Genomic DNA, 25641 nt, shown 5'->3' on the forward strand with positions numbered 1-25641 from the left:
TGGCACGATGGGCCTTATCGCTCGTCGCCAAGCAGGACGACGTCCGCTATCATTGGACGCACGGGCAGAGGAAAGACTGGGCGCCCTTATCTCCACTTGTGACTCCGCCCACTTCAGGTGCTCCTCTCGTCTTTCAACTATCCTCAGCCTGTTTTGTCCTCACCATAGTTAGTCATTCGGGTATTGCTGTCTTCTTATTTTTCTATTTTTCGCAGAATAAAAATGTAAAAAGCCATAAAAATATCAACTGAAGTGCAGATATCTGAAAATATACTTTAACTTTGTTCGAACTTTGGCATGTAACCACACGTATGGGGGGGGATTCCATGTTTCCAGCAGAAATTGGACCGCAAATGTTTATTTTGGGTGATAGCGATGTATTATCGCATTGGAAAAGAAGTTCATTGCCACACAATGGCGGCGCGTGCAAGAGGAAGTCTTTGGGTTGATTCATGAGGAAAATGAAAACATACTAGGAGCCCGGTGGCGGTGTGAAATTCACTTCCACAATATGTTTATCTTTCAGCACTTTGTTTGCGACATTTGGATAGTGAAGAGCTTCAAAAATGTCGCCGATTGTACGCAGGCTTCTCAGGAGGGGTTGTCATGAGCCACATGTTTTACGAGTAGTGGAACAGCCGTGATACCTCTTAGGTATTACCGTATTTTCCAGTGTATAAGGCGCATCCTAAAGCCTTGATTTTCTTCAAAAGATGACCCAGCAACTTATATGCAGGTGCACCTTATATGTAAAGTTATATTGACACTCTAACTATTAAGACTCTAGCACTTTATAATGTGGTGTGCCTTATATTTGGAATTTCTTTATATATTATATTTGGAAAACGTTTTTCATTCATGTAAAGAGCCCTTACACTCCAGTGTGCCTTATATGTCAAAAAAGTTTTAAAATACACCATTCATTGGGGTTGCGCCTAATACTCCGGTGCGCCTTATATATCAAAGTTTCAAAATACACCATTCATTGGGGATGCTCCTTATACACCGGAATAAACATTTAATGCATATTTTCAGATGTATAAGGTACACCCAAAAGCCTTGATTTTCTTCAAAAGATGACCATGTGCCTTATACGCAGGTGCGCCTTAGATGTGAAGTAATATTGAGCCACGACAAATCTCGCAACTACCGTCAGCAGCCAGTTTCCCCAGTAGAAGAAGTAGTAGTATCTAATGTAATGTAATGTAATGTAATGTAATGTAATGTAATGTGTCTTATAATGTGGTGTGTTTTGTGGGTATTTGGAAAACTTTTATATATTTAGATATTTTATTTGGAAAACCTTTTTCGTTCGTTGAAAATGAGCCTTATACTCCAGTGCACCTTGTATATCAAAAAAGTTTGAAAATACATCATTCATTGTGGGTGCGCCTTATATATCGGAAAATACAGTATTCTTACAGTGAAATATTAGCATGTTGAACTTGAATGCCTTTCTAAAAAAATCTAAATTGTTATAAACGACAACTTCCTGATTTTATTTTTTTACAAGGAATAAAAAGTACTAACCTACAGTCGGATACTTTAAAATGGTGATCAAATTAAGATGCACAGCTATGACTTTCAAAGCAAGTTGCAAGCCTTTTTTTTAATTCAACGCAACATTTCCATCAGAGTTATTCTAGATAATCTGGGAAGAGCACTTGCAGGAGGCCGGACACCAAGAAGCGACGTTGCTGTTGTTGCAGCCGTGTTGTTTCTTCAGTTCAGGACAGTTGCTATACTTGTCAGTGTACGGGCAAGGGTTGTCTGCAGTGGGGAAGACACCGCCCAGGTGTTGATTTCATTTGAATTTACTCACAGATGCACACAGTGTGAAATGGTTAGGTAACCTAGATCAGCGGTGATCAATACGTCGATCGCGATCGACCAGTCGATCTCCAAGGTACTATTGGGAGATCGCATGACAAGGTAATGTGACATTGTCATGAACTGATGCTCTACAAATAAAGTTGAGATGTTTTGAACAAAATAAACTAGACGTCAGCCTATCAGGCATCCCTTTACTTGATTGATGCACAGGACTACCAATCAGATCTTTTCCTTTGGCCTTTTCCCTTTAGGGGTCGCAATAGCGAATCGGTGTCCTCCATCTAAGCCGTTTTGTGCATCCTCTTCTCTCACACCAGCTACCTTCATGTCCTCTTTGACAACATCCATAAACCTGCTCTTCGGTCTTCCTCTCGGTCTCCTGCCTGGAAGTTCAAGACTCAGCCTCCTTCTCCCGATATAGTCACTCTCTCTCCTCTGGACATCCAAACCATCTCAGTCTGGCCTCTCTGACTTTCTCTGCAAAGCTTCTAATATGACTTGTCCCTCTAATGTACTCATTCCTGATCTTATCCAACCTGCTCACTCCCAAAGAAATCCTCAACATCTTCAGCTCTGCTACCTCCAGCTCTGCTTCCTGTCTTTTCTTCAGTGGCACTATCTCCAGTCCAAACATCATGACTGGTCTCACTACTGTTTTATACACTTTTCCTTTCATCCTAGCTGAAACCCTTCTATCACACATCACACCTGACATTTTTCTCCAGCCTCTCCAGCCTGCCTGGACACGCTTCTTCTCCTCTTTTCCACACTCACCATTGCTCTGGACAGTTGACCCCAAGTACTAAAAATCCTCCACCTTCTTTATCTCTTCTCCCTGTAGCATCACTCTTGCACTTGGATCCCTCTCATTCACACACATGTATTCTGTCTTGCTGCGACTGATCTTCATTCCTCTCCTTTCCAGGGCATATCTCCACATCTCTAGTTTCTCCGCCACCTGGTCCCTGTTCTCGCTACAGATCACAATGTCATCTGCAAACATCATGGTCCAAGGAGATTCTTGTCTAACATCGTCTGTCAGCCTGTCCATCACCATAGCAAATAAGAAGGGGCTCAGAGCTGACCCCTGGTAGAGCCCACCTCCACCTTGAATTCCTCAGTCATACCAACAGCACACCTCACAACTGTCTTACAGTCATGATACATGTCTTGCACCGCTCTGACATACTTTTCTTTCACTCCAGACTTCCTCATGCAATACCACAGCTCTTCTCTGGGCACCCTGTCGTACGCTTTCTCCAGATCTACAAAGACACAATGCAATTCCTTCTGACCTTCTCTGTACTGCTCTATCAGCATTCTTAAAGCAAACACTGCATCTGTCGTACTCTTTTTGGCATGAATCCATACTGCTGCTCACAAATGTTCACTTCTGCTCTTAGTCTAGCTTCAACTACTCTTTCCCATAGTTTAATTGTATGACTCATCAACTTTATTCCTCTGTAGTTACTACAACTCTGCACATCTCCCTTGTCCTTAAAAATGGGCACCAGTACACTTCATCTCCATTCTTCAGCGTAAACTCAGGTAATGGCAAAAAAATTTACATAATTATGTAGTGTGTTGTCTGTGTTGTGCAACATATGCGGTTATACATCAACTCAAGTTGCAAGAATCCTCAATATATTTTCTCAATGCAGTAAATATAATGCGTAGATCAATTTGACTTGGTCATTTCAAAAGTAGCTCCCCTGCTGAAAAAGTATGACCGCCCCTGTGTAAAGTGTAACTGCAGCTTCTGCCATCTAGTGGAATAGCATTTAAATGTTCACCCTGCTGCTATATTGCTCTGAAAACGGGAGCTAAATGACAGTTTCTGTCTTCACCATGATAGAACAACGGTAATTGGATTATTTTCAGGAGCACACCCGCTAATAGCATCACATGATTTGACTTACTGCACAGTTTGTTCTCGCAGGCGTTGGGGCAGTCAGCACAGGGAGGAACCGGATTTGTAGGGGCGAGCCAACTGGTAATTTCCTCTGAAATGTAGGCCACAGCATCAAATATTTATTGCATTAATACTCACTGCTACCAAATTACACATGCATACAGGTAAATGATACACCGGTGTTACTATTTTGTGGTTGTTATAAGGCAAGGGTGTCAAAATCATTGTTTTGCAGCGGGCCACATTGTAGTTTTGGTTTCCTCTCGGGGGCCATTATAAATTTGGAGAAGCCATTAGAATGTTTCATCCACTCCACATATTACATATGGAACGCACAACAAATTCATGAATACTGAGTTTTCAAAGTGGAAGTAAAAAATAATGACTGTTATTGTGGTTTACTAAAGGATAATTTGAAATTTGAGCTCAGACTTTGATAAGTTTGATTATGATTTCGCGGGCCGAATCAAATAATGTGGCGGGCCAGATCTGGCCCCTGAGCCTTGACTTTGCCAACTTGAGTTCATCAATGCCAAGAATGGATTTCTGCTTGTTTTAGAGCATTTTTCGTCACGCGTTTTGGGGGTTGCAGCTCTGCTTAGTGGCTTGTAATAATAATTTATAATAATAATACGTTTTTATTGAACCACAAAAACATAGCGTAGTTGGTAAAGATGGTGGTTGGTTAGTTTTCTAGTTAGTTGGTGAGACAGAGAGTCCATCGCATAATCGTCCTAAATTATTGGTAAAGGTAAAACGGATTAAAATGAATGATCTGACATGAATTATTTCACACTTTAGCAAGCATGATGGAATTTCTTTTCTGCGGGCCGAATAAAATAGATTTGGCCCGCGGGCCTTGACTTTGACACCTTATTATTAGGAAACTATTATTTTTGGTTATTATGGTTATGATGACTCAAATGTATGCATTTTGGTGTGTTTTGTGCACGTACGGCGGGCAATAGTGGCAGACGTAGAAATATTTGTAGCGGGAGTTGGGACAGTAGGCCATGGCGCAGCCAATCTGGTTGGAGCGGTACCAAACGATCTGGAAAAGTCAAGAATTGTTTCAAATAAATAAAATAAACATATTGAAGCAAACCAATTGTATAATGGTGATAAAACCATTCACCGTACCGTATTTTATGATGCAGAAGGCGCACAGGAGTGTAAGGCGCACCCCAATAACAGTGTATTTTCAAACTTTTTCTATGTACTGTATAAGGCGCACTGGACAATAAGGCGCACCTTCAATTAATGAAAAACGTTTTGCAAATATAATATGTAAATATATATATAAAAGCCTTCCAAAGATAAGGCACACCACATTATAAGGTGCTACATTAGAGGCCGGGGTTACGCATGACTTATTCTAAAGGGGTGAAATGGAGTCAGTGGCTGCTGACAGTAGTTGCGAGATCTGTTGTGGCTCAATATAACTCTACATATAAGGCGCACCTGCATATAAGGCGCAGGGTCACCTTTTGAAGAAAATGAAGGCTTTTGGGTGCGCCTTATACACCGGAAAATACGGTAATTAATAAAGTGTTCATCTCTACCTGTGTGAAATGTCCAACAACTCCTCCGTTGACCGAGCCCACCCCATAGCGCCAATCCTTCACCTCGTCGTACCATGACTGGATGGCATTGCTCCAGCTGTTTTTGTAGCTGGCCATATACAAATTCTCGCCGCAGCCGCTAGCTGCGACACACAAACAAGACCAAATTGATTGCATTTGACAGCCCAAAATAAATACATATTTTCACCTTTTTTCCCCTGCAGGGAAATGGATGCCATAAGTGGATGCTGGCTACGGTGCAACTTACTACTGATCACCCTGGAGCTATCTGGGCTGTGCCTCATGGAGCAAGTGTTGGCCCACCTCTGAGCGTTGGCCGCAGCTTCTTTATTCCAACTCTGTGGAGGAGCAACTTTGAATTCGGTGGCTTTTATTGAGGTATGGGTGTGTTCCTTACCATTTTCAGCATGTTGCTAGCGGTAGGTTTGACGTTTCTTCTTAGGTTGTTATGCTTGTTCACGATCTCGTTCTGCTCGGAGAGTGATGACAGCACAGTGCCTAAAACAAAAAAAATTGACAAAAGTCATGTGAAATGATCTGTGGTGCCTAGCAAAAAAGTGACCGAATGAGAAATGCACTCACTTTTCTTCAGGTAGGTCGATTCAAAATGGGAGAGGCAGAGTTGTAGCATGAAATACACCAAAATCCATCGTTGACTTTTGAGATCCGTTGTACTTACCGGCACGACGTCCACTTCCTCCTCCAAGCTGGCTGACACGCAAAGGGCTGCGCGGAGGCCCAAAGCACACAGGAAGGTAAAAAGGAAAGCGTTCATTGCTAAATCCTGGACTGACACCCTCCGCGGGGTCACCGTTGGATTTATATCTGCGACTTCATGCGACCACGTGAGCTTAAACACATAGACTCAAGGGCATCTGGTGGAGTTTCTCTGCCGTTTGCCACCTGTGAAATGACCTTGATGATTTTCAGAGCTTCTTGTTGATATAATCCAGTGGTTCTTAAAATACACCAAACGCTGGCTTTCAAATTGGTTCTTCAACCTGAATTTAGGTCGCTCTACCCCTAAATTCCCAAGCTAGGGTCTGGTGGGCACAGTATACATGTTCCATAATAAAGTCCAAGATGGCACCCGAGTAGGCAGCCGTCAGCAAGTGCTCTTTACAGCCTTGCTTTTCTTTTATTTTTGTGTTTTCTTTTGTCAATTTGTGTTGTTGTGCATCATGTGGACCGGATGTGGATTGTTTTTCCGCATTTTTGGCCACGCCATTCATCAAGAAGGAGACTACGCTGAACGATTGCGCTTTTCTCGGCAGCACTAATATGCCAGCACTGTTTTTGATTGGGAGGAATGTTGGTGCCATTTGACTGTCATCACTGGACAGCTCTGGGGCGACTGTGCTTGTTGGGCAGTCTGCGGCTGGATGGACCCATGGCCTGAGGAGCCCACGGTGAGAAGAAATTAGCGTCAGCGCAGAGCGCCGATGCATAGGTGGAAGTGTCGCGGCTTGGAATTGAAACGGATTTACGTGGGACAGAAGACGTGAGACAATTTCTTTTCGTCAACGGATGCTACAGCTTCATGTTTGCTTTCAAAACTTAGCTTGTAGAAGGCATGCACATTTTACCATGACGTTCCTGATCCACTGGTGAAAAGGATGCTTTGATTATCTCCTCTTTCATCTAGAACTGCTTCATGCAACAAAGACGGTGCAGAAAGTGCATAAAATTGGAGACTGTCTTTTGTGTTGTGTCACATTATTTGTTCTTGTTTTTTGTTTGTTTGTTTTTGACTTTAAGATGGCGCCGCGAGAGTGACTCCCTTTACAGCAGCTCTTGTATTTTGTTTTTCCTGCTGTGAAATGTAAATTTCTCCACTGTGAGACAAATATAAGATAATTTAATTGAATCTAATCGACATCATATTTCTCCTTTAAAGCAGGTAAGACCTATTGATAGACAGCTCACAGTTTACCCTGCAGTTATTCAGCAACCCCTCCTTATTTTTTCCCTCGTCCATTTCCGGTTCTGGATTGTCACCTGACCCCCCCCCCCCCACCCCTCTGAAAACCACCTGGATCTTGAGCCAAAAGAGGCAGGTAGGGCTTCCTTCATCTATTGTTCTAAAAAGCAGGATGTCCTTCATTCCCTCTATGAGTAAAGGGAAGCGCCAATTCCTTTTCCTAACCCTCAAAAGCCCCCGTTAAGCGATGGCGTTGCCACGTAGATACTGGACAGAGATTACTCCGTGCCCGACACACTGTTGGAACACCCATTGTCAAAACAATAAATCCCCCACAATTTTCAGGTTATTAAACTGGCTGTTTTGTGTTGACAGCTGTAGGTGGGCCGTTGTACCATACAGGCCTGATTGGTGAATTGCTCCAAAAATGTCTGTCCTTTTAAAATTGGAAGATTTTCCTTTTTTTTTTTTTTTACAGATAACAATTGCTACTACCTCGAACATCTTTAATACCGTGACAAAAGCATTTTATTACTGTGATGGAATTTTCAATGGACAGTAACATAAAATGGCTGTGCTCTGAGATCCAATTTTGGACATTTATTAGTTGTACATTTCATGAGGCTAACCCGAATTTTCTGAAAGGACCTTTACTAAAGAATAAATCTCAAGTGACTTTAAAGAGTTTGATGGTTCTCTTTATTTGTAAGTAGGTTCGTTGTCAGATCTCCCCAGGCAGGTGACGCGCAGAGCTTGATCGTGGCGTGGAGTCCGTCCGACGCCCGGCATGCGTGCCTGTGCGGGTCTTTGCAAGTCTCTTTGAGTCTGTGAGTCCGAGATGATTCTGCCCCGTGGTTCGCCCAATCTCTCTGTCCCGCGACAGCTCCTTTTATACAATTTTCAAGCGTGTGACGCCACAACTTCTTGATTTCGTCACGCGGCGATCATCTATTTTGAAGACGATGCGTTCGTCTTCCGCGTTTGGAGGTGCGGCGTCCAATGCGCATGCGCGTCGCAGCCGCTCTACTGGTACCCTATTTTTGTTTCCAGACATCACCAGCCAGCATCGCCATCCACACCGTCATCATCATCATCACAGGTTGGCGTGCACATCCTCTTCATCGCGCAGCAAGCGGGCCCTTCCCCTCTTCTTCTTCTTCCTCTTCCGTCGCGGTGGAAGACAAAGGGCGACGGGGGAGAGGGAGAAAGAAGAAGATACCATGAAGAAACGCTACGTGGACGCGAGCAGGCTCAGTAAGATGAAGAAATTGAAAATAAGCGAGCGGCTGTCTGAAAGGTAGACAAGCCGAGCCAGCCTGTGGGTTGCTTTTGTTGTGCTGCTGCTGCTGCCTGTCTGCGTCTTTGTGTGCATGCCGGTGGCACTCCACTCACCTGTCAGCATGCATCACGTCACCGTCACACTTGCGTTGTTGTTGTTTTTGTTAGGCGTGCGTGGGTGCGTGCGTGGCACCTCATTGTTTGCACGGACTGACTCACAGAATTGCTAAGAAAACTGCATTAAGTAACCAACCGACCGCTTTCCTCTTGCTACTCGTTTTCTTCCATTTGATTTTGACACTCCAGCAGTCTTTTTTTATCTTCCAAATTGCGTTACTTTACTCGGAATGTCACTTAGTTGGGTAAAACAAGGTGCTAGCCTATTGTAAAAATATAAAATGACCATTGATAGATGTAATTGGATTGCATTGGATTAGCGTTTATTAGTCTCGCAGTGGAGAATTTTACATTTCGCAGCAGCAAAGTTATGAAAGTAAGAGGAAAGGAAGAAGTAGAAAAACAAAATACAGGAGCTGCTGTAAAGGCAGGCACTCTCACGGCGCTATCTTGAAGTCAAAAGAACAAAAAATAGGACAACACAAAGACAGTTGTTCAATCTTCAGCACTTACTACACCCTCTTTGTTGTATGAAACAGTTTTAGATGAAAGAGGGGGAGGATCAAAGCGTCCTTTTCACCAGTAGATCAGGGACGTCATGGTGAAATGTGCACTTTTGCTACAAGCTAAATGTTGAAAGCAAACACAAAGCTGTAGCATCTAATCATGTATTTCAATTCCTTGATCTCCTTGATGTGCGTCTCACCCTGACGCATAGCACACGCTTGAAAATGGTATAAAAGGAGCTGTCGCGGGACAGAGAGATTGGGCAAAATCATACACACGTGTGACGCCACACATCCATTGACGAAAAGCGATTATCTCACATTTCTTGCCCTATGTAAATCCACTTCAATTCTGAGCCGCGGCAGATCCACATACGTGTTGGCGCTCTGCGCTCGATGCGTGCACATGCTCTGCGCGTAATATGCATCAAGCTAGGTTTATCCATATCCAAATTAAGTGCAATGTGTTTCCTTTTGTGGAACAACTACTACCCTCAACTCGACCAAAAAATGGCTAATGGTTCCACAAACTGCTTGCTGTTAATACTTTATAGGTTAATTTGTAGTATTTTAGTTAGTTAAATTCAAAGCATTTTTATAGGGAGAACGTGCTAGCAACTTCTTCTCCTGAATTTTTATGTAAGTATTTATTTTTGCATTCACCTATTTGTATGACCTTGCAAGTCCTCGCTAATGATTTTTAATATATATAAATAATAAAATGAAACCGTGCCGCTTGAAAACAATTAGCACCGAAAGTGCATGCGGGGAGATGCTATGGGTCTCTCCCTCCCGTTCTCACTCTCCTCCAGATGAAATATCGCCATGGTTACCAAACAAAGAAAGGCGAATGTGGCAACAGCAGCCTATGAGTGAGCAGAACAAAGGGAGCAAACCGCGACTCCTCTTCTGGCCTTTGTGGCGCTTCTCATAAAACAAAACCGAGACGGTTATTGTTGGTCAAGTGGGTTTAATTTCAAGGATGTCGACACGTTGACGATACAGCAAATATCCGCGGCGTTAAACGTATTTTTGTCTTTTGGCTGCTATGACGGGCATTTGTGATGGCTCAGATACAATAAAGTGATTGATTGTTCCTTTTTTTTTTCAACCGTTGATGTATTTATTTATATCTTTTCAGCGCGTACACGTTCCTAAAGTTTATGGCCATTTGGACGTTGGTGCTGCTGGCGGATTTTCTTCTGGAATTTCGTCTTGAATACTTGTGGCCGTGCTGGCTCTTTTTTGGGAGCGTGTACACAACCTTCCACTGCCACGGACTGGTGAGGTTGCACAATCTATTTTGTCATGGAATTATTAACTTATTCACTGCCAGATGCCAAATTTTTAACTCATTTGCTGCCAGATGATGTGCAAAAATGTGTCCAATCCAGTGCCAGGGTTTTTGTCATTGTCACTCAAATTGCAACACCCACAGAATATTAAGTTTCACGAATACATAAGCATTCAATGCAGCATAAGAAACCTTGGATTCTCTTCTTTCATCAGAAAAAAATGTTAATTCCTAAATTATATGGATCTAGAGTTATCTGAGCATGAAAAGGGGGCGGCAGTATAGAATATGGCGTTTTAGGACTACATAAACATTCAAGTTAGCATAAAAAGTGGTTAGCACACCGGCTTCACAGTGCAGAGGTCACCGGTTCGCGTCCCGGTCTGGCCTCCCTGTGTGGAGTTTGCATGTTCTCCCCGGACCCGCGTGGGTTTTCTCCGGGTCCTCCGGTTTCCTCCCACACTCAAAAAAAAAAAAAAACATGCATGGCAGGCAGATTGACCACTCCAAATTGTCCCTAGGTGTGAGTGTGAGAGTGACTGTTGTATGTCTTTGTGTGCCCTGCGATTGGCTGGCAACCAATCCAGGGTGTCCCCCGCCTCGTGCCCGAAGACAGCTGAGATAGGCTCCAGCATCCCCCGCGACCCTAATGAGGAATAAGCGGTACGGAAAATGAGATGAGATGAGAAAACCTTAGACTCTCTCCTTTCATGAGAAAAAATAGTTAATTCCGAAGATATATGGATCTGGAGTAATCTGAGCTTGAAATGGGGGCAGCAGTATAGAATATTGAGTTTTAGGACTACATAAACATTCAATTTAGCGTAAAAAACATTTGACTCTCTTCTTTCATGAGAAAAAATAGTTACTTCATAAATTTTATGGGTCTGGAGTTATCTGAACTTGAAATGGGGGCAGCTGTCCAAAATGCAATGCACCACATACATATTGGTTTGTATATATTTCAAATTGCTGCTGTGGACTGCAAATTTACCCATTGTGGGACGAATAAAGGTTTTCTGATTCTGATTCTGTCCAAAATACAATGCAACACATACATATTGGTTTATATAGCGCTTTAACAACAGCTGAAGCTGGAACAAAGCGCTAACATGCAAAAAAGGGAAATGCTCTCCCTTGTGGAAAAGAAAACACATTGCCAGAGGCCATGGCCAGCGCTTTATCGGCACCTAAGCATGGACAAATAAAACCTGAACAAATTCGGGAATGCCGCTCTACGTCATATTTTCAATTCCCGAATAAATTTGTGAATGGCAGTGAATTAGTTATTTTTTGTGTGCATTTGAAACAACACCAATGCCAAGTGTGCTTAATGTGTAACGTGGATCAAATTCACATTATTAACAATAACATTTGTGTTCTTGCAGGTTATTTGCGTTGTTTTTGTTTGCGCCGCCTTCACACTTGACATCTTTTGTTTGATTTTTGTTCCTCTGCACTGGCTCTTCTTTGCGGCCAGCACCTACGTCGTATTAAATTATATTTGGCACACAGGTGAGCATGTCGGCCATTTTTTTAAAATGTTGTACGCTGGAATGACATCTAAAAAAATATATTGATTTTTTTTTTTGCCTCATCTCCACAGAAAAGGGGATCTGCATCTCCACTTTGTCTTTGTGGATCCTTCTTGTATACACGGAGGCTTCTCTTCGACTCAAAGACCTAAAAACATCGCATGCCAATCTTTCTCATCTTTTTGCTGCTCACTGGTAGGTTGAATTTACCATAAACCGATCTAAAAAAATACATGATTTTTTTTCTTTTCGAAATAAACCTCATTTTTGTTTGCCTCGCTTTGTATGTCCATGATTCAGCATCGGATATCCGGTCGTCTATCTGGGCTTTGACGCCACCTGCTACTTCACCAACATTTTCAAACTGCGCATCCAGAAAGCGGTGCAGAGCGACAACGACTTCCACATGCACCTGCTTCAGCACTCGCTCCCGCCGGGCTTGTCTCTTTACCCAAAGATGGTGGCCGAAAATGGCCGTAAGTCACAACAAAGGACATAAGCGGAATGAAAAATACCATATTTCACGGTGTATAAGGCGTACCCAAAAGCCTTGATTTTCTTCAAAAGATGATCACTCAAACGCAGAATAACTCAAATAGATAGAAAGCTAGCCAGCTAGCTATCTATTAGCTATCTGGCCAGTCAGCTGGCTAGCTATTAACTATCTATTATGTACCCAGCAAGCTCTCTATTTATTTGAATAGCGAATAGATATCTAACTAGCTAGCAAGATAGCTAAAAGCTAGATAGCTCGATAGCTGCCGATGTTCCCTATTATTTGACTGCTCTGTGTGGATTTTTACATACAGGTAGAAATGACCCACAACATAATCAATGTCAGCTATCAATAATAGATAGCTAATAGCTAGCTAGCCAGATAGCTAAAAGCTAGCTAGATAGCTGCTGATGATACCTATTATTTGACTGTTTTGTGTGGATTTTTACATACACGTAAAAATGACCCACAACAAAATTAACGTCAGCTATCATTAATAGATAGCTAATAGATAGCTATCTAGAAGCTAAAAGCGACCTAGCTAGATAGCTGCTGATGTTACCTATTATTTGACTGTTTTGTGTGGATTTTTACATACAGGTAAAAATCACCCACAACATAATCAATATCAGCTATCAATAATAAATAGCTGTTTGTGTGGATTTTTACAGATAAATATTTACACACATGTATTATACAGTAAAGTCTCGTTATATCGATATCGGATATATCGATAGTCCCGGTTATATCGATACTATTTCTATGCACGCACGGAGAAAATTACATGCAAACAGGGTTGGATATATCGATAGTCCCGGTTATATCGATATTTTTTCGGACTCCCTTGAATATCGATATAACGAGACTTTACTGTATTTAGAAAACTGTTTTCATTCATATATACAGGTAATATCCGCCTTATGACCGGCTCGACTTACGACCACCCATACTTACAACCACGCCCTCAGACCTTTACAATTTTAATTCCACGCGCTAGCAGGCCAGCAACGTGTACGTCAATTTTTGCCAGCCAGCCAGCATCTCACTCTTGCACAGCAATCGACCGTGTGATGGCACCAGAGGGGGGAGTTTGAGAGTAATTCACCCTCCGATTCTTGATTCAACATTTTGAATGGATTTCGATTTGCGATTTACGACCGTTTGCTCGGAACGGAACTCGGTCTGATGTTACATGTATATGGAAAAAGTTTGAAAATACACCATTCATTGGGGGTTCGCCTTATACTCTGGTGCATCTTATACACGGACAAATACAGTAGTTTTCAAATTTGAAGTAAAAAATAATGACTGTTATTGTGGTTTACAAAGGACAATTTGAAATTTTAATTTGGACTTTTGCAAACATGGAATTTCACAAGTTTGATTTGCTTTTGCGGACCGAATAAAATCATGTGGCGGTCCAGATTTGGCTCCCGGACCTTGACTTTGATAGCTGTGAGGTAATCAATGCCAAGAGCGCATTTGTTTGTTTGTTTTAGAGCGTTTTTCTGAACACATTTTTGAGGTAACAACTCTGTTTTGTGGCATATAATAACAATAATAATCATAATATTTATTTTTTATTGAACCTTAAAAACATAGCATGGTTGGCAAAGATGACGTAATGCACCTTATACACTGGAAAGTGAAAAAATATACATGAAAATAAACATGACTTTGGTTTGTTTTTTTCTAGCCTCCAAATGGAAGTCAAAATCAGAGTCCAGTCAATACCAGTATCAGAACGGTGCTGTTCTCCCTCAAGACGAGTCCCACACAATAGACTGCCTCCAGATCCGCAGTGAGGAGCGAACGTCCGAAAAGGCCACACATGAAGTCCGCTCTGTTGAATCCAACCGGAAGCCATTGTTGTCCAAAAGCACCTCCGGCGAGCCCAGCAATGGGTCACCGGGACGGGAATCCTCCACAACCCCAGAAAAACTACCTCAGGAGGAACAGACCGGCAAAGCCACACGTGCCATGAAAAACTCATCCCCGAGAATCCGGCGAGCGAACGTGGCCACGCCGTCGCCAACTGCCGGCAGGATTGAGAAGAAACAACGATCTGGCGGGAAAACGGTCAGCCCGATCCGGGACGGCGCGGACAAAAGTGCGACAGTGGCTCAGAATCAACACGCTGAGCAGCTGAGCAGGTGCGATACCAAAGTACAGTGATACCTCGGTTTACGAACCCCTTGGCTTACAAACTTTTCGGTTTACGAACGTTAAATTTATGAAATTTTTTACCTTGACATACGAACTATTTTTCGGGATACACACACAGAGCTGCCACAATGAGTGATGTGTCGTTCGCGAACGACCCCGTTCTCCTAAAAGAAAATGGCAGCCGGCTTGTTTTGGTGCTCTATACCCCAGTCGTCAGTTAAAGCTATATGATTGGTCAAGAAGCAGTAAGGGTAGGTGGTTTAAACATTAAAGAGACAGGCAGACGACAGAGAGAGAGTGACAAAATGGATAGAAAACAGTGAAATTTGGACTCATTTCAACATTAATAGTTAAAAGGCAGCGTGTAGACTGCAAGGTTAAAATTCCCATCAATCAGGCTCCGCAAATAACCCGCACTCGCCATCAGTTCAATTTGAAGAGAACATACAAGCAAGGGAACCAGCTATTAATGATGTTTCTAGTATGTCTGCTTGCATCTGTTGCTGTTGCAATATCACAACTTCCAAGATACAACCCAGAGGTCCTTGAGACACTTTATGCAAAAAGCCATCCATTCCATCAAGCCATCAACGACCATCACAAAGGTAAATAAAACGACTTTATTATACAGTGCAGTATATTTCTTTAATTTTAATACCACAGCACAATTATTATACATAAAATAAGGTATATTTTGTGTAGTTTTAAAGGATAACTGACGCCTCCGGAAAAGTTGTGTTCATTATTTGTAAAATCACTTCAAATGACTTCTACTGAGCATTTTTTACAAAGATACCACCACATATAGCTATATTTTACGTTTTAAGACTCGCGCTGAATATTCAGGAAGTCTTGTTTTCGAGTTGGTGACGATTCCTGACGTGACGTCACGTCAGGAACACCCCTGACCGAGAAAGCGACACACAATGCATTTTGGGTACTTTGTTTGGTCGTTGTGTGTTGCACCAAGACTACTATTTGATACTAATTGACACAAATTCCCAGTAGACAAATCAGCCCATTTCCAAGGGAGCTTGGGCGCCATCTTGTGCATTTTCTCGGATGCTAGATTGGAGTCCAGACGCCTCAAAAAGACATGGAAGGACTTCTTTAATCGATTATAAACATTTATGCTTTCCTCTTCAGAACTATTTGAATCATATTCACAACTGGATGAGTAACAAAAAAGCATCTTCTCCGAATCTGAAGCCATTGTTTTGATTCTCCAGCAAGGCAAGACGTCTTGGGGTGACACACGAACAAGGGGGCGGGACATTCTGAAACTCGCCATCCCGAGGTCATTTTGAAATAGTTTTGGTACACTTTAACTCATTTTTATTGGTGTTTTGCATTTGACTAAAAATATCAGCCTATGTGTTTTGGGTATTTTAGATGCTATAAAATGTTTTTCCGATGTCAGTTAGGAAACAAAAAATTGTGCCGTTGTACTTTAAGGCTGAGAAAATTAGAAAGTAGAAATTTGTTTTATAGAGACCTGGGAACAGATTATTCTCATTTTAATGGTTTCCTATGGGAAATTATTTTTTGGGATGCATATTTTTCACTTTTGTCTGTCTGAACCAATTAAGTTCGTAAGCCGAGGTATCACTATATAACATTGCTTGAATCGGTTTGTCCTATTATCAATCGGCTCGCCGTCCTTGCTCAGGTTGGAGCAGGAGCTGAGGAAGCTGAGGGCTGAGCTGCAGGTTAGCCGACATGGCGAGCAGGAGCTGAGGAGTCACATCTGCAACCTGACCAACAGCGAGAGGAGCCTCAGGCCCGAAATGGCTTTGCTGAGACAGTCCAACATGCTGCTACAGAGCAAGTGAGTGAACTCATTTCATATTTCTTTTTTTTTCTATCATGACCTCATTGTTTCCGCTGTAGGATCATATGCTTGAGCAAAACCAAGCAACGGGACAAGCAGACCAGTGCCATATTGGAAAAGAAAGCCCGGGCGGAGACGGAGGCGAGACTCTCGCTGGAGAGGCAGGTGGCCGAGATTCTGGCGCACAGACCCGACGAGGCAGCCGGAGCGACCCGGACACTCCCTGCCAGGTTCGAAACACCATGGCTGTATATTTATTTATTAATGCCTCAAATTAATGGTATAGGCATTAATAGCACAAAACGTCTTGAACTTGATTGAAAAGAAGACTCCCGGCACGACCATTCAATGTCAGGTTATTGTTTGTTTTACCCTGTCAGGTTTGTTTTGCCTTGTCACGCTTTAGTCCTGGTTTTGTTTGCTACTTTGGACCTTTCTGTTCTGATGCCTTTGTTTTTATGAGATTTTGTTCCTGCCGACTTTATTTTCTACAATTTGGCAAATACACCCGGGTCCTCCCTCCTGCCTGCTTTTTTGGGTTGCACCACCACCACCTTGCAAATCGTGACAATACTGTTTGGTCCCAGTTACCATCCTGTATTATTATTATTATTAGCTATCTATCCAGCTAGCTTTCTATCTATTTGTCTTCCTATTCTATTTGAGTTACATCCGGGTTAAGTGAATGCTCTCAAGGTCACTTTACAGTCACAGGATACATTTTGCAGTGGGTGAGATGTGGCAGCCACACGCGCCAGTATTCACTCAACCCGGAAGAAACTCAAATAGATAGAAAGCTAGCTAGCTGGCTAATAGATAGCTAATAATAATAATACATTTCATTTATAATCACCTTTCAAAACTCTCAAGGTCACTTTACTGTCACAGGATAAATTTTGCAGTGGGTGAGCAGTGGCAGCTACACGCGCAAGCATTCACTCAACCCGGACATTACTCAATTAGATAGAAAGCTAGCTAATAATAATAATACATTTCTTTTATAAGCGCCTTTCAAAACTCTCAAGGTCACTTTACAGTCACAGGATAAATTTTGCAGTGGGTGAGCAGTGGCAGCTACACGTGCCAGTATTCACTCAACCCGGACATTACTCAATTAGATAGAAAGCTAGATAATACTAATAATACATTTCTTTTATAAGCGCCTTTCAAAACTGTCAAGGTCACTTTACAGTCACAGGATAAATTTTGCAGTGGGTGAGCAGTGGCAGCCACACGCGCCAGTATTCACTCAACCCGGAAGAAACTCAAATAGATAGAAAGCTAGCTAGCTGGCTAATAGATAGCTAATAATAATAATACATTTCATTTATAATCACCTTTCAAAACTCTCAAGGTCACTTTACTGTCACAGGATAAGTTTTGCAGTGGGTGAGAAACGGCAGCCACTCAACCCGGAAGTTACTCAATTAGATAGAAAGCTAGCTAACTGATAATAATAACAATAATACATTTCTTTTATAAGCGCCTATAAAAACTCTCAAGGTCACTTTACAGTAACCGGATAACTTAGCCTTATTTCCTGTATATGATAGTTGTCCATGGTAAGCGCTTGGTTACAGATTCAGCTGTTGTCAAAGCGCTATATAAATCAATATAAATTGTATTGTAATACATCTTGTACTTCTGACATGAGATGTAAATGAGTCCCCTCACTGGTCAATCTTTGTCTTACAGCAGGGAAGAAAACAACGAAAGCCAAATGTTAAGGAAAAGAGTTAAAGATCTGGAGTTGGAGTACAAACAACTGCAGCTCCAGTATCAAGTCAAAGAGAGTCGTGTGCTCGATCTACAGAGTGATGTGGAGGTACTCGGCTATCATCGCTTTTTATTATTTTGAGGTTCAACCCCTTTACATGTTTATAATTACCGTTAGACGTTTTTATAATTTAGAATGTGAACATTTTTAGGCTTTGGGGAAATACCGCGCTGTGGAAAAGGACACGGACATGTTGCTGTCCACCCTTTCGGCACTTCAGGATAAGGCTCAGCATCTGGAGTACAACCTGAGCGCTGAGACGCGCATCAAGCTGGATTTGTTCTCAGCGCTCGGGGATGCTCGCAGGCAACTGGAGATCGCTCAAGGTTCGAAATTGTTTCTTATTCTGGGATTTTGATCCATTTTTTTAACTCATTCACTGCCAAACGATGTGCGAAAATGTGTCCACTCCTGTGCCTGCATTTTCCCTCAAAATTGCAGGACCCACAGAATATTGCATTTAGGACCACATAAACATTTATTCAGCATAAAAAACCTTAGACTCTGTCAAAGATGTTCAATCGGACACAGTGGACGAAGGCTCGGAACCAGAAAGATTGTCTTTACTGCCGGCAGGAGACGCAGCCATTCATGACAGACGCCTGAATTCTGCAGCCCTCTGCCAAGCTATTTATCGAGAGTATATACAAATTTAAAGGGCAACCGATATCACTTTTTTTGTTTCCTAACTGACATCAGAAAAACGTTTCATAGCATCTAAAATACCCAAAACACGCAGTATGATATTTTTAGTCAAATGCAAAATGACTTAAAGTTTTCAAAATATGCAAAAAAAAAATGAACCCGGAAGTGGCCAGTTTCAGAAGGTCCCGCCCCATTGTTTGTGGTGTCACCCCAAGACGTCTTGCCTTGCTTGAGAATTAAAACAATGGCTTCAGATTTGGAGAATATGCTTTCTTGTTACTCATCCAGTTATGAATATGATTCAAATAGTTCTGAAGAGGAAAGAATACATGTTTGCAATCAATTAAATAAGTCCTTCCATGTCATTTTGAGGCATCTGGACTGCAATGTAGCATCCCAGAAAAAAAGGCAGAAAATGGAAAATCAGCCCGTTTCCACAGGCTGATTAATTCCTTACACGGAGCTTTTTCGCCCTCTTCTGCCTCTTTTTGGTGCAACACGAAGTTTTCAGACCAAACAAGTACGGCAAAATGCATTGACGTGATGGAAGGTCTGCTACAATGTGTCCTTTTTTCGATGAGGGGCATTCCTTCAGTGACGTAACGTGAGGACTCGTCACCAACTCAAAAACAAGACTTCCGGAATATTCAGCGCGAGTCTTAAAATGTAAAATATAGCTATATGCGGTGGAATCTTTGTAAAATACGCTCAGTAGAAGTCATTTGAAGCCATTTTACAAATTATGGACATAACTTGTCCGGAGATGTCGGTTGTCCTTTAAGTGATACATTAGTACAACATTGTTTTGGTGATTAGAAGCCCACGCACCTGGAACATTCTGAGCCCCAACAGCTGTAAGCAATAAAACATTGTCTTTTCCATGAACTGTGATAAGTAGTTTCCCAAGTCCTAAATTCTGTCCAAGGCCAGCTCTCCTAGATGAAGATGACAGTTTAACAAGCTGTGTCTGTTGACCTGATTGACCCCAGGTTGTTTGTGCTTCAATTGTGTATTCGAGTCACACATGTTGACTAAGCATATAACAGCATGAGACTTTTTAATATGATAACTTCTTATTCTGTCTAATCTCGATCAGACTCTCTTCTTTCATCGAAAAACATAGTTGATTCCCAAGTTATATGGATCTGGAGTTATTTGAGCTTGAAATGGGGGTGGGTGTACAAAAGGGAAATGCCGCCCCCTCGTAAAACATTGCCAGAGGTCTGACCGGCGCTTTATCAAGAAAGAAAAATCAAATTCAGGAATGGCGCTCCAGATCACGATTTTTGATTGCTGAATAAATTTGGGAATGGCAGTGAATGAGTTAATGGCGTACATCCTTATTTGAGAAACTCGTGAACTGGACCATTGTTGAGGCTTGTGGCTGCCACTGCTCACCTGCCCAAAACATATCCTGTGGCTGTAAAGTCACCTTGAGAGTTTTGAAATGAAATGGATTATTATTATTATTATTATTATTATTATTATTATTATTATTATTATTATGCAATTTGAGATTACTGTACTGCCTTTACAAAAGTCCGATTTAAAAAAAAAACACAAAAAAAAACATGCAGACTCCATCAGAAGATGTTCGCATGGAGATTTGAACACAGATCTTCTGAATGTGAGCCGCGGATTACCCACAAAGCACCGCGCTGGTCAATGCAATTCTGAATGATTTTTACGGTTTTAAACAGTGCTCTTTTGTCGTTTTCATCAATGTGTGTAGTCAACACGAATGCAATGTAAACTGTAAATTGTAACATTTGGACGATTTGGCCACGATGAGATAAATAAATGATCGTACGTTTGGTTCTCGGTTTTGTTTGTCTTCCAGATAAGCTGCTGAGACAAGACAAGGAAATCACCGCCATGAAACAGAAGATCGCCGAGGTGATGGCGGTGAGCCCCGCCGTGTCCTACGTGGCCCCACGACCCCCTGTGCCTCAATACCTCACCAAGCTGCTCGGCTCGGAACGCTACATGCTCAACCCACGCGCCCTCATGTACCAATGTCTGAAGAAGTAGACCATCGCCCACATCCGCGTGAGGAGACAGTGTACGCCGTCGCCCATGTTTTTTTGCTTCCAGTGTGAAGCGGGCACCAAGCGAGCCCCCCCCACCCTCACATCGCACGACAACATGCCTTGGGACTGCGCTGCCGGTGCTAAAGTGACATCCCGCTCCACTGAAGTCAACGGTGCGATTCCGAAACAGTGGTACCCGGAGCGAGCCATTTAATTCGGTGCATACATGTGAGTCAACTCATGTTATTCATACTTGGAATTCGATTCAGGCATTCGCTTTTTTTGAGCAGTCACTCTATGGAAAATGCAAGCACAAAACACATGAGATTGGATTGGATTAGCCTTTATTAGTCTCGCAGTGGACACGTTTACAATTAACAGCATCAAAGTTATGGGAGGAAAGGAAAGGAAGAAGTACAAAAAACAAAATACAGGACCTGCTGTAAAGGCAGCCACTACCGAGGCGCCATCTTGAAGTCAAAGACCCCCCCCAAAAAACTAAATAACAAATAATGTGACACCACACAAAAGTCATTCAATCTTAAGCACATCTTTGTTGAATGAAGCAGTTCTAGATGAAAGAGGAGAGGATATAGGCGTCTTTTTCACCAGTGGATCAGTGTATTTCATGGTTAAATGCGTACGTCTGCTACAAGCTAAATATTGAAAGCAAACATGAAGCTGTAGCATAACAAAAAGAGATTGAGTCACACCTCCTGTTCCACGTAAATCCGCTTCAATTCCAAGCCGCGACAGTTCCACATACGCATTGACGCTCCTTTCTTCTCAGCGCAGGCTCCTCTAGCCATGCATTCATACAGCCGCAGACTGTCCAACAGCACCGACCTTTCCGTTGAGCAAAGCGGGGGCTGTGATTCATGAATTGATAGTGGCCAGATGTCATTTAAGTTCAGTCGCCATTTTGTGCAATTTTTAAGGCTAAAGCTACATAATTAAAAAAACTTCATTGAAAAAAAAAATACTAATTAGAGATTTTGTAATTATTTATACTTGATTAACTCATTCACTGCCAGATGATATGCAAATATGTGTCCAGTTTAGTGCCAGGGGTTTTGTCATTTTTACTCAAATTGCAGGACACACTGAATATCGAGTTTTAGGACTACATAAACTTTTAATCCTGCGTTATAAACATTACTCTCTTCTTTTATCTTTAGAACATACTTATCTTTAGTAGTTAATTCCTAAATCATATGGGTCTGGATTAACATAGTCAATTTTGTTTGAATCGTACATAACTTGTTTCAAAAATGTAAAATGATAGATGTTGATGGACAAAAAGAAACGAATTTCTATTGCAAAACACATTTAATTTTATTTCAATGCAAAACAGTAAACAGAAAATAAATTTGTATCGAAAGTTATTGTCATTGTAGCCCCCCCACACCCCCTAACAGTATTGCTTTGAAAGGGGTCAAACAACAATTCAACATGTCCATCTTTCTTCTTTAACTCATTACCTCAAAAAACTTTCGTCCGAATACAGTACTCCATGTTGACTTGTCCTTCTGCGTAATTGGCGTACCAGGAACTGTGCACTGACAAAGGTTCCGCTTTGATTAGGGACGCAACTGTTCAGTATATTTTAACAATATGGTCATTTGTTTACTTTTTTTGGTGGAGTGGCATGGTTGATTAATAATGTCGTAAATTTAAAACATGTATCACTTGTTTACATAAAAAAGGGGGGGGGGGGGCATAAATAATCGCGTTTTGGAGATGCATTTTCTGTACAGTGACAATTTACTAATTCGTGGCATGTAAATGAATGTAAAAAATATATTTAATATTTAGCATTTTAAAAGCAGTAATTTACACAAAAAAAAAATGTCCAAGCTGAAACGTGGTGACTTTTAACAAAATTGTATATTTAAAATCAGGAGGCTGCGTTTAAATGAATGTGTATTTATTTTGTGGTTAGCTGGACTTTTTGTTTTATATCTCCAATGGATTTGAATGTTGTCAGAATCAACATAATTTTTGAATGAACGCTGTATTAACCCCTGGTCAACATCCAATTCACCTTCGTTATATGCAGTTGATGCAAATCGCAATGCTCGAACTCAAAGATGTTATTATTTTACATACTGACCACCAGTGACGTGCAGTCAGTGGAGGCAGGTGAGGCAGTGCCTCACCTGTCATCATGGAAAGCTGTCATGGAAATATCAAATGAAAACATAAATTAAACAGTTAGATGTATTTAGTGATTTGTACTTTAAAGTTCTTGTCCATTTAACTTCACCGTTTTAGGATTTTTTTTCAAAATCGCTGAATTTTCACATTTACCGTTGAAGTAGAGACGAGCGATGACGTCATCGATGACGTCAGTGCCTCACCAGCCATGAACCTCACCGCACGTCACTGCTGACCACTGGAAATCACGTGGTCCAAATTTTGTTTACATTGCTCTGGAGCAATAAAGCTTCTTAAACTGCCAATTTCAGTGCAGCTAGGGATTGAAAAAAAAATCCTGCCATGTAGTAATTTTACTCCGTCATTTCTATGTCAAAATTGCAAAGGCGAGATTATGAAATTCTAATGGCTCATACCTGAAACAAAATGAGGGGAAAAAAAGAAAGGGTATAGTGACATTTGGGAGACACTATCTAGACAAGCAAGTTTATATAGCCTAAAATAAAGAATAAAACACATTTTTGACTATGATATTCTACCTTTTTAAAGACAATTAGTATGCAACGGTGTGTTTTTGTCAATGTATTGAAGTGACGACTACTATTTGAATGACACAAATGGGTTTGGATTGAGGCCTCATCCCAGTTTGAAGTCCGCTGACTAAAGGTGGTCCCACGAACTGAATTACCGTGCCTATAAATGTATTTTTTTTTTCTCCCCGCAGGGAAGAAAGACACGCAAGTTAATGTGAACGAGTGCCGTGTTTGAACTGAAGTGCTATGTACTGTTTTTGTAGTTCTGCTTTTTCTTTTTCTACTCATACACGTAATTGTACAGAATGGAGATTTGATCCAACAGGCGGGTGACATTCCAGAGAGCTGTGATGTCGCCAATATTTAGGGTGTGTGTGTGTGTGGGGGGGGGGGGTTGCTTTTTATTTATAGCGTGTTTCTAAGGTGTTTTATATCAAACCTATTTTTTAGCCTGGCGTTACTTTTATGATTGTTACAACTCTTGTCAATTTCTACGTGTTTTGTCAGCATGAAAGTGTATCGGAGCACAATTGTGACGTTTAAGTACATCCAAGAATATAATACAGAACTTGTACAAGGGCTACCCTTTCTTATATAAGGAGAGAATGAAGAATTCAATAGTTTTTTTTTTGTATAAATGATTGATTTTTGTCTCATTTGCGTGCATCATTTCAATAGTGGCTCATGCACTCTGTTTTGAATCACGGTTGTTAATGAATTGACAAAACAAATAGATTATGCCCACCCCCTTTTCAAACTATTTTTGAAATATTAATGGGGAATATAAATTTAGTAAACTTAATAAAGTTATTCAATTCAAAAGACAACTGACACCTTCGGACAAGTTGCGTCTATAATTTGTAAAATCACTTCAAATGACTTCTACTCAGCACATTTTGCAAAGATTCCACCGGATGTAGCTATATTTTACGTTTTAAGACTCGCGCTGAATATTCATTAAGTCTTGTTTTCGAGTTGACGACGATGCCCTAAGTGACGTCACGGAGGGAATGCCCCTGACCGACAAAGTGACACACAATGCATTTTGGGTACTTTTTTTCACCTGAAAAGACTGTGTTGATCGCGAAATTAGAAGGAAAACTACATAAATAACGCATAAAGACGGTGTAAACTTACACAAATTCCCAGCGGACAAATCAGCCTATTTCCAACGGAGCTTGTGCGGCATCTTGTGCATTTTCTGGACGCTACATTGTAGTCCAGACGGCTCGAAATGATACGGAAGGACGTCTTTAATCGATTGCAAACATTTATGCTTTCCTCTTCAGGACTATTTGAATCATATTCATAATCGGATGAGCAGCTTTTTCCGAATCTGAACTCTCTGAAGCCGTTGTTTTGATTCTGGAGCAAGGCAGTTTGAGAAGGAGTATCCTGTTGTGATGTCACAAAGAAGGGGGCGGAACTTTCTGAATCTCCCCAGTTTCGAGCTCATTTTGTGGCAGTTTTGGGACACTTTAAAACTCATTTTTATTTGTGTTTTGCATTGCCTAAAAATATCTGCCTGCGTGTTTTGGGTATTTTAGACGCTATAAAACATTTTTCTGATGTCAGTTAGGAAACAAAAAAAATGGTTGTCGGTTGTCCTTTAAAGGACAACCGACGTCTCCGGACAAGTTGTGTCCATAATTTGTAAAATGGCTTCAAATGACTTCTACTGGACGTATTTTAATAAGATTCCGCCGCATATAGCTATATTTTACGTTTTAAGACTGGCGCTGAACATTCAGGAAGTCTTGTTTTTGAGTTGGTGACGAGTCCGTACGTGACGTCAGAAAAGGACCGCCTCCTGACCGTAAAAAAGACGCATTGTAGCGTCTTTCCATCACGTCAATGTATTTTGCTGTACTGTTTTTTTGAAAACCTTGTTTTACACCCAAAAGCCGCCAGCAGAGGGAGTCCAAGCTCCATGGAAGGAATTTATCAGCCTGTGGAAATGGGCTGATTTATTCCTCACAGCTCGGTGGCCATTTTCTTGCCTCTTTTTGGGTGAGACATTCCCCCCT

The 25641-nt window shown here is 41.5% G+C and overlaps 2 protein-coding genes across 6 annotated transcripts; one reads left to right on the forward strand and one right to left on the reverse strand.

Moving 5' to 3' along the window:
- Window positions 1-1576: 1576 nt before the first annotated feature.
- LOC148883964 (cysteine-rich venom protein-like) lies at window positions 1577-6227 on the reverse strand. The gene is given in 8 exon segments (XM_089022286.1): window positions 1577-1770; window positions 3753-3795; window positions 3797-3836; window positions 4702-4796; window positions 5308-5450; window positions 5576-5666; window positions 5726-5826; window positions 6004-6227. Coding segments are annotated over 8 exon segments (741 nt in total). The 5' UTR covers window positions 6104-6227; the 3' UTR covers window positions 1577-1642.
- LOC148883965 (macoilin-1) lies at window positions 5568-24270 on the forward strand. 5 transcript variants are annotated; one of them, XM_089022282.1, is made up of 12 exons: window positions 5568-5706; window positions 8300-8546; window positions 10292-10433; window positions 11833-11959; window positions 12051-12174; window positions 12280-12455; window positions 14172-14628; window positions 16311-16469; window positions 16532-16702; window positions 18168-18297; window positions 18401-18575; window positions 20735-24270. In XM_089022282.1, exons 2-12 carry the CDS (start codon window positions 8470-8472, stop codon window positions 20923-20925), a joined length of 1929 nt encoding a protein of 642 aa, XP_088878408.1. In that variant the 5' UTR covers window positions 5568-5706; window positions 8300-8469; the 3' UTR covers window positions 20926-24270. The 5 variants fall into 5 exon arrangements, with proteins under 5 accessions (XP_088878408.1, XP_088878409.1, XP_088878410.1 ...); XM_089022283.1 differs by having other exon boundaries at window positions 8300-8503; XM_089022284.1 differs by lacking the exons at window positions 5568-5706; window positions 8300-8546 and adding an exon at window positions 6376-6737.
- The last annotated feature ends 1371 nt before the right edge of the window (window positions 24271-25641 follow it).

The sequence above is a fragment of the Hippocampus bargibanti genome, linkage group LG19 (genome assembly GCF_051943395.1).
Source record: "Hippocampus bargibanti isolate YZ-2025 linkage group LG19, ASM5194339v1, whole genome shotgun sequence".
In the NCBI taxonomy this organism is placed as follows: domain Eukaryota; kingdom Metazoa; phylum Chordata; class Actinopteri; order Syngnathiformes; family Syngnathidae; genus Hippocampus; species Hippocampus bargibanti.

Bases quoted from the DNA above. Each gene is read 5' to 3' on its own strand.
- LOC148883965 (XM_089022280.1), top strand. From the start codon at position 8,212: ATGCGTTCGTCTTCCGCGTTTGGAGGTGCGGCGTCCAATGCGCATGCG. The intron at 12,456-14,171 runs GTAAGTCACAAC...GTTTTTTTCTAG, and splicing joins GATGGTGGCCGAAAATGGCC to CCTCCAAATGGAAGTCAAAA. The intron at 14,629-16,310 runs GTGCGATACCAA...GTCCTTGCTCAG, and splicing joins CACGCTGAGCAGCTGAGCAG to GTTGGAGCAGGAGCTGAGGA.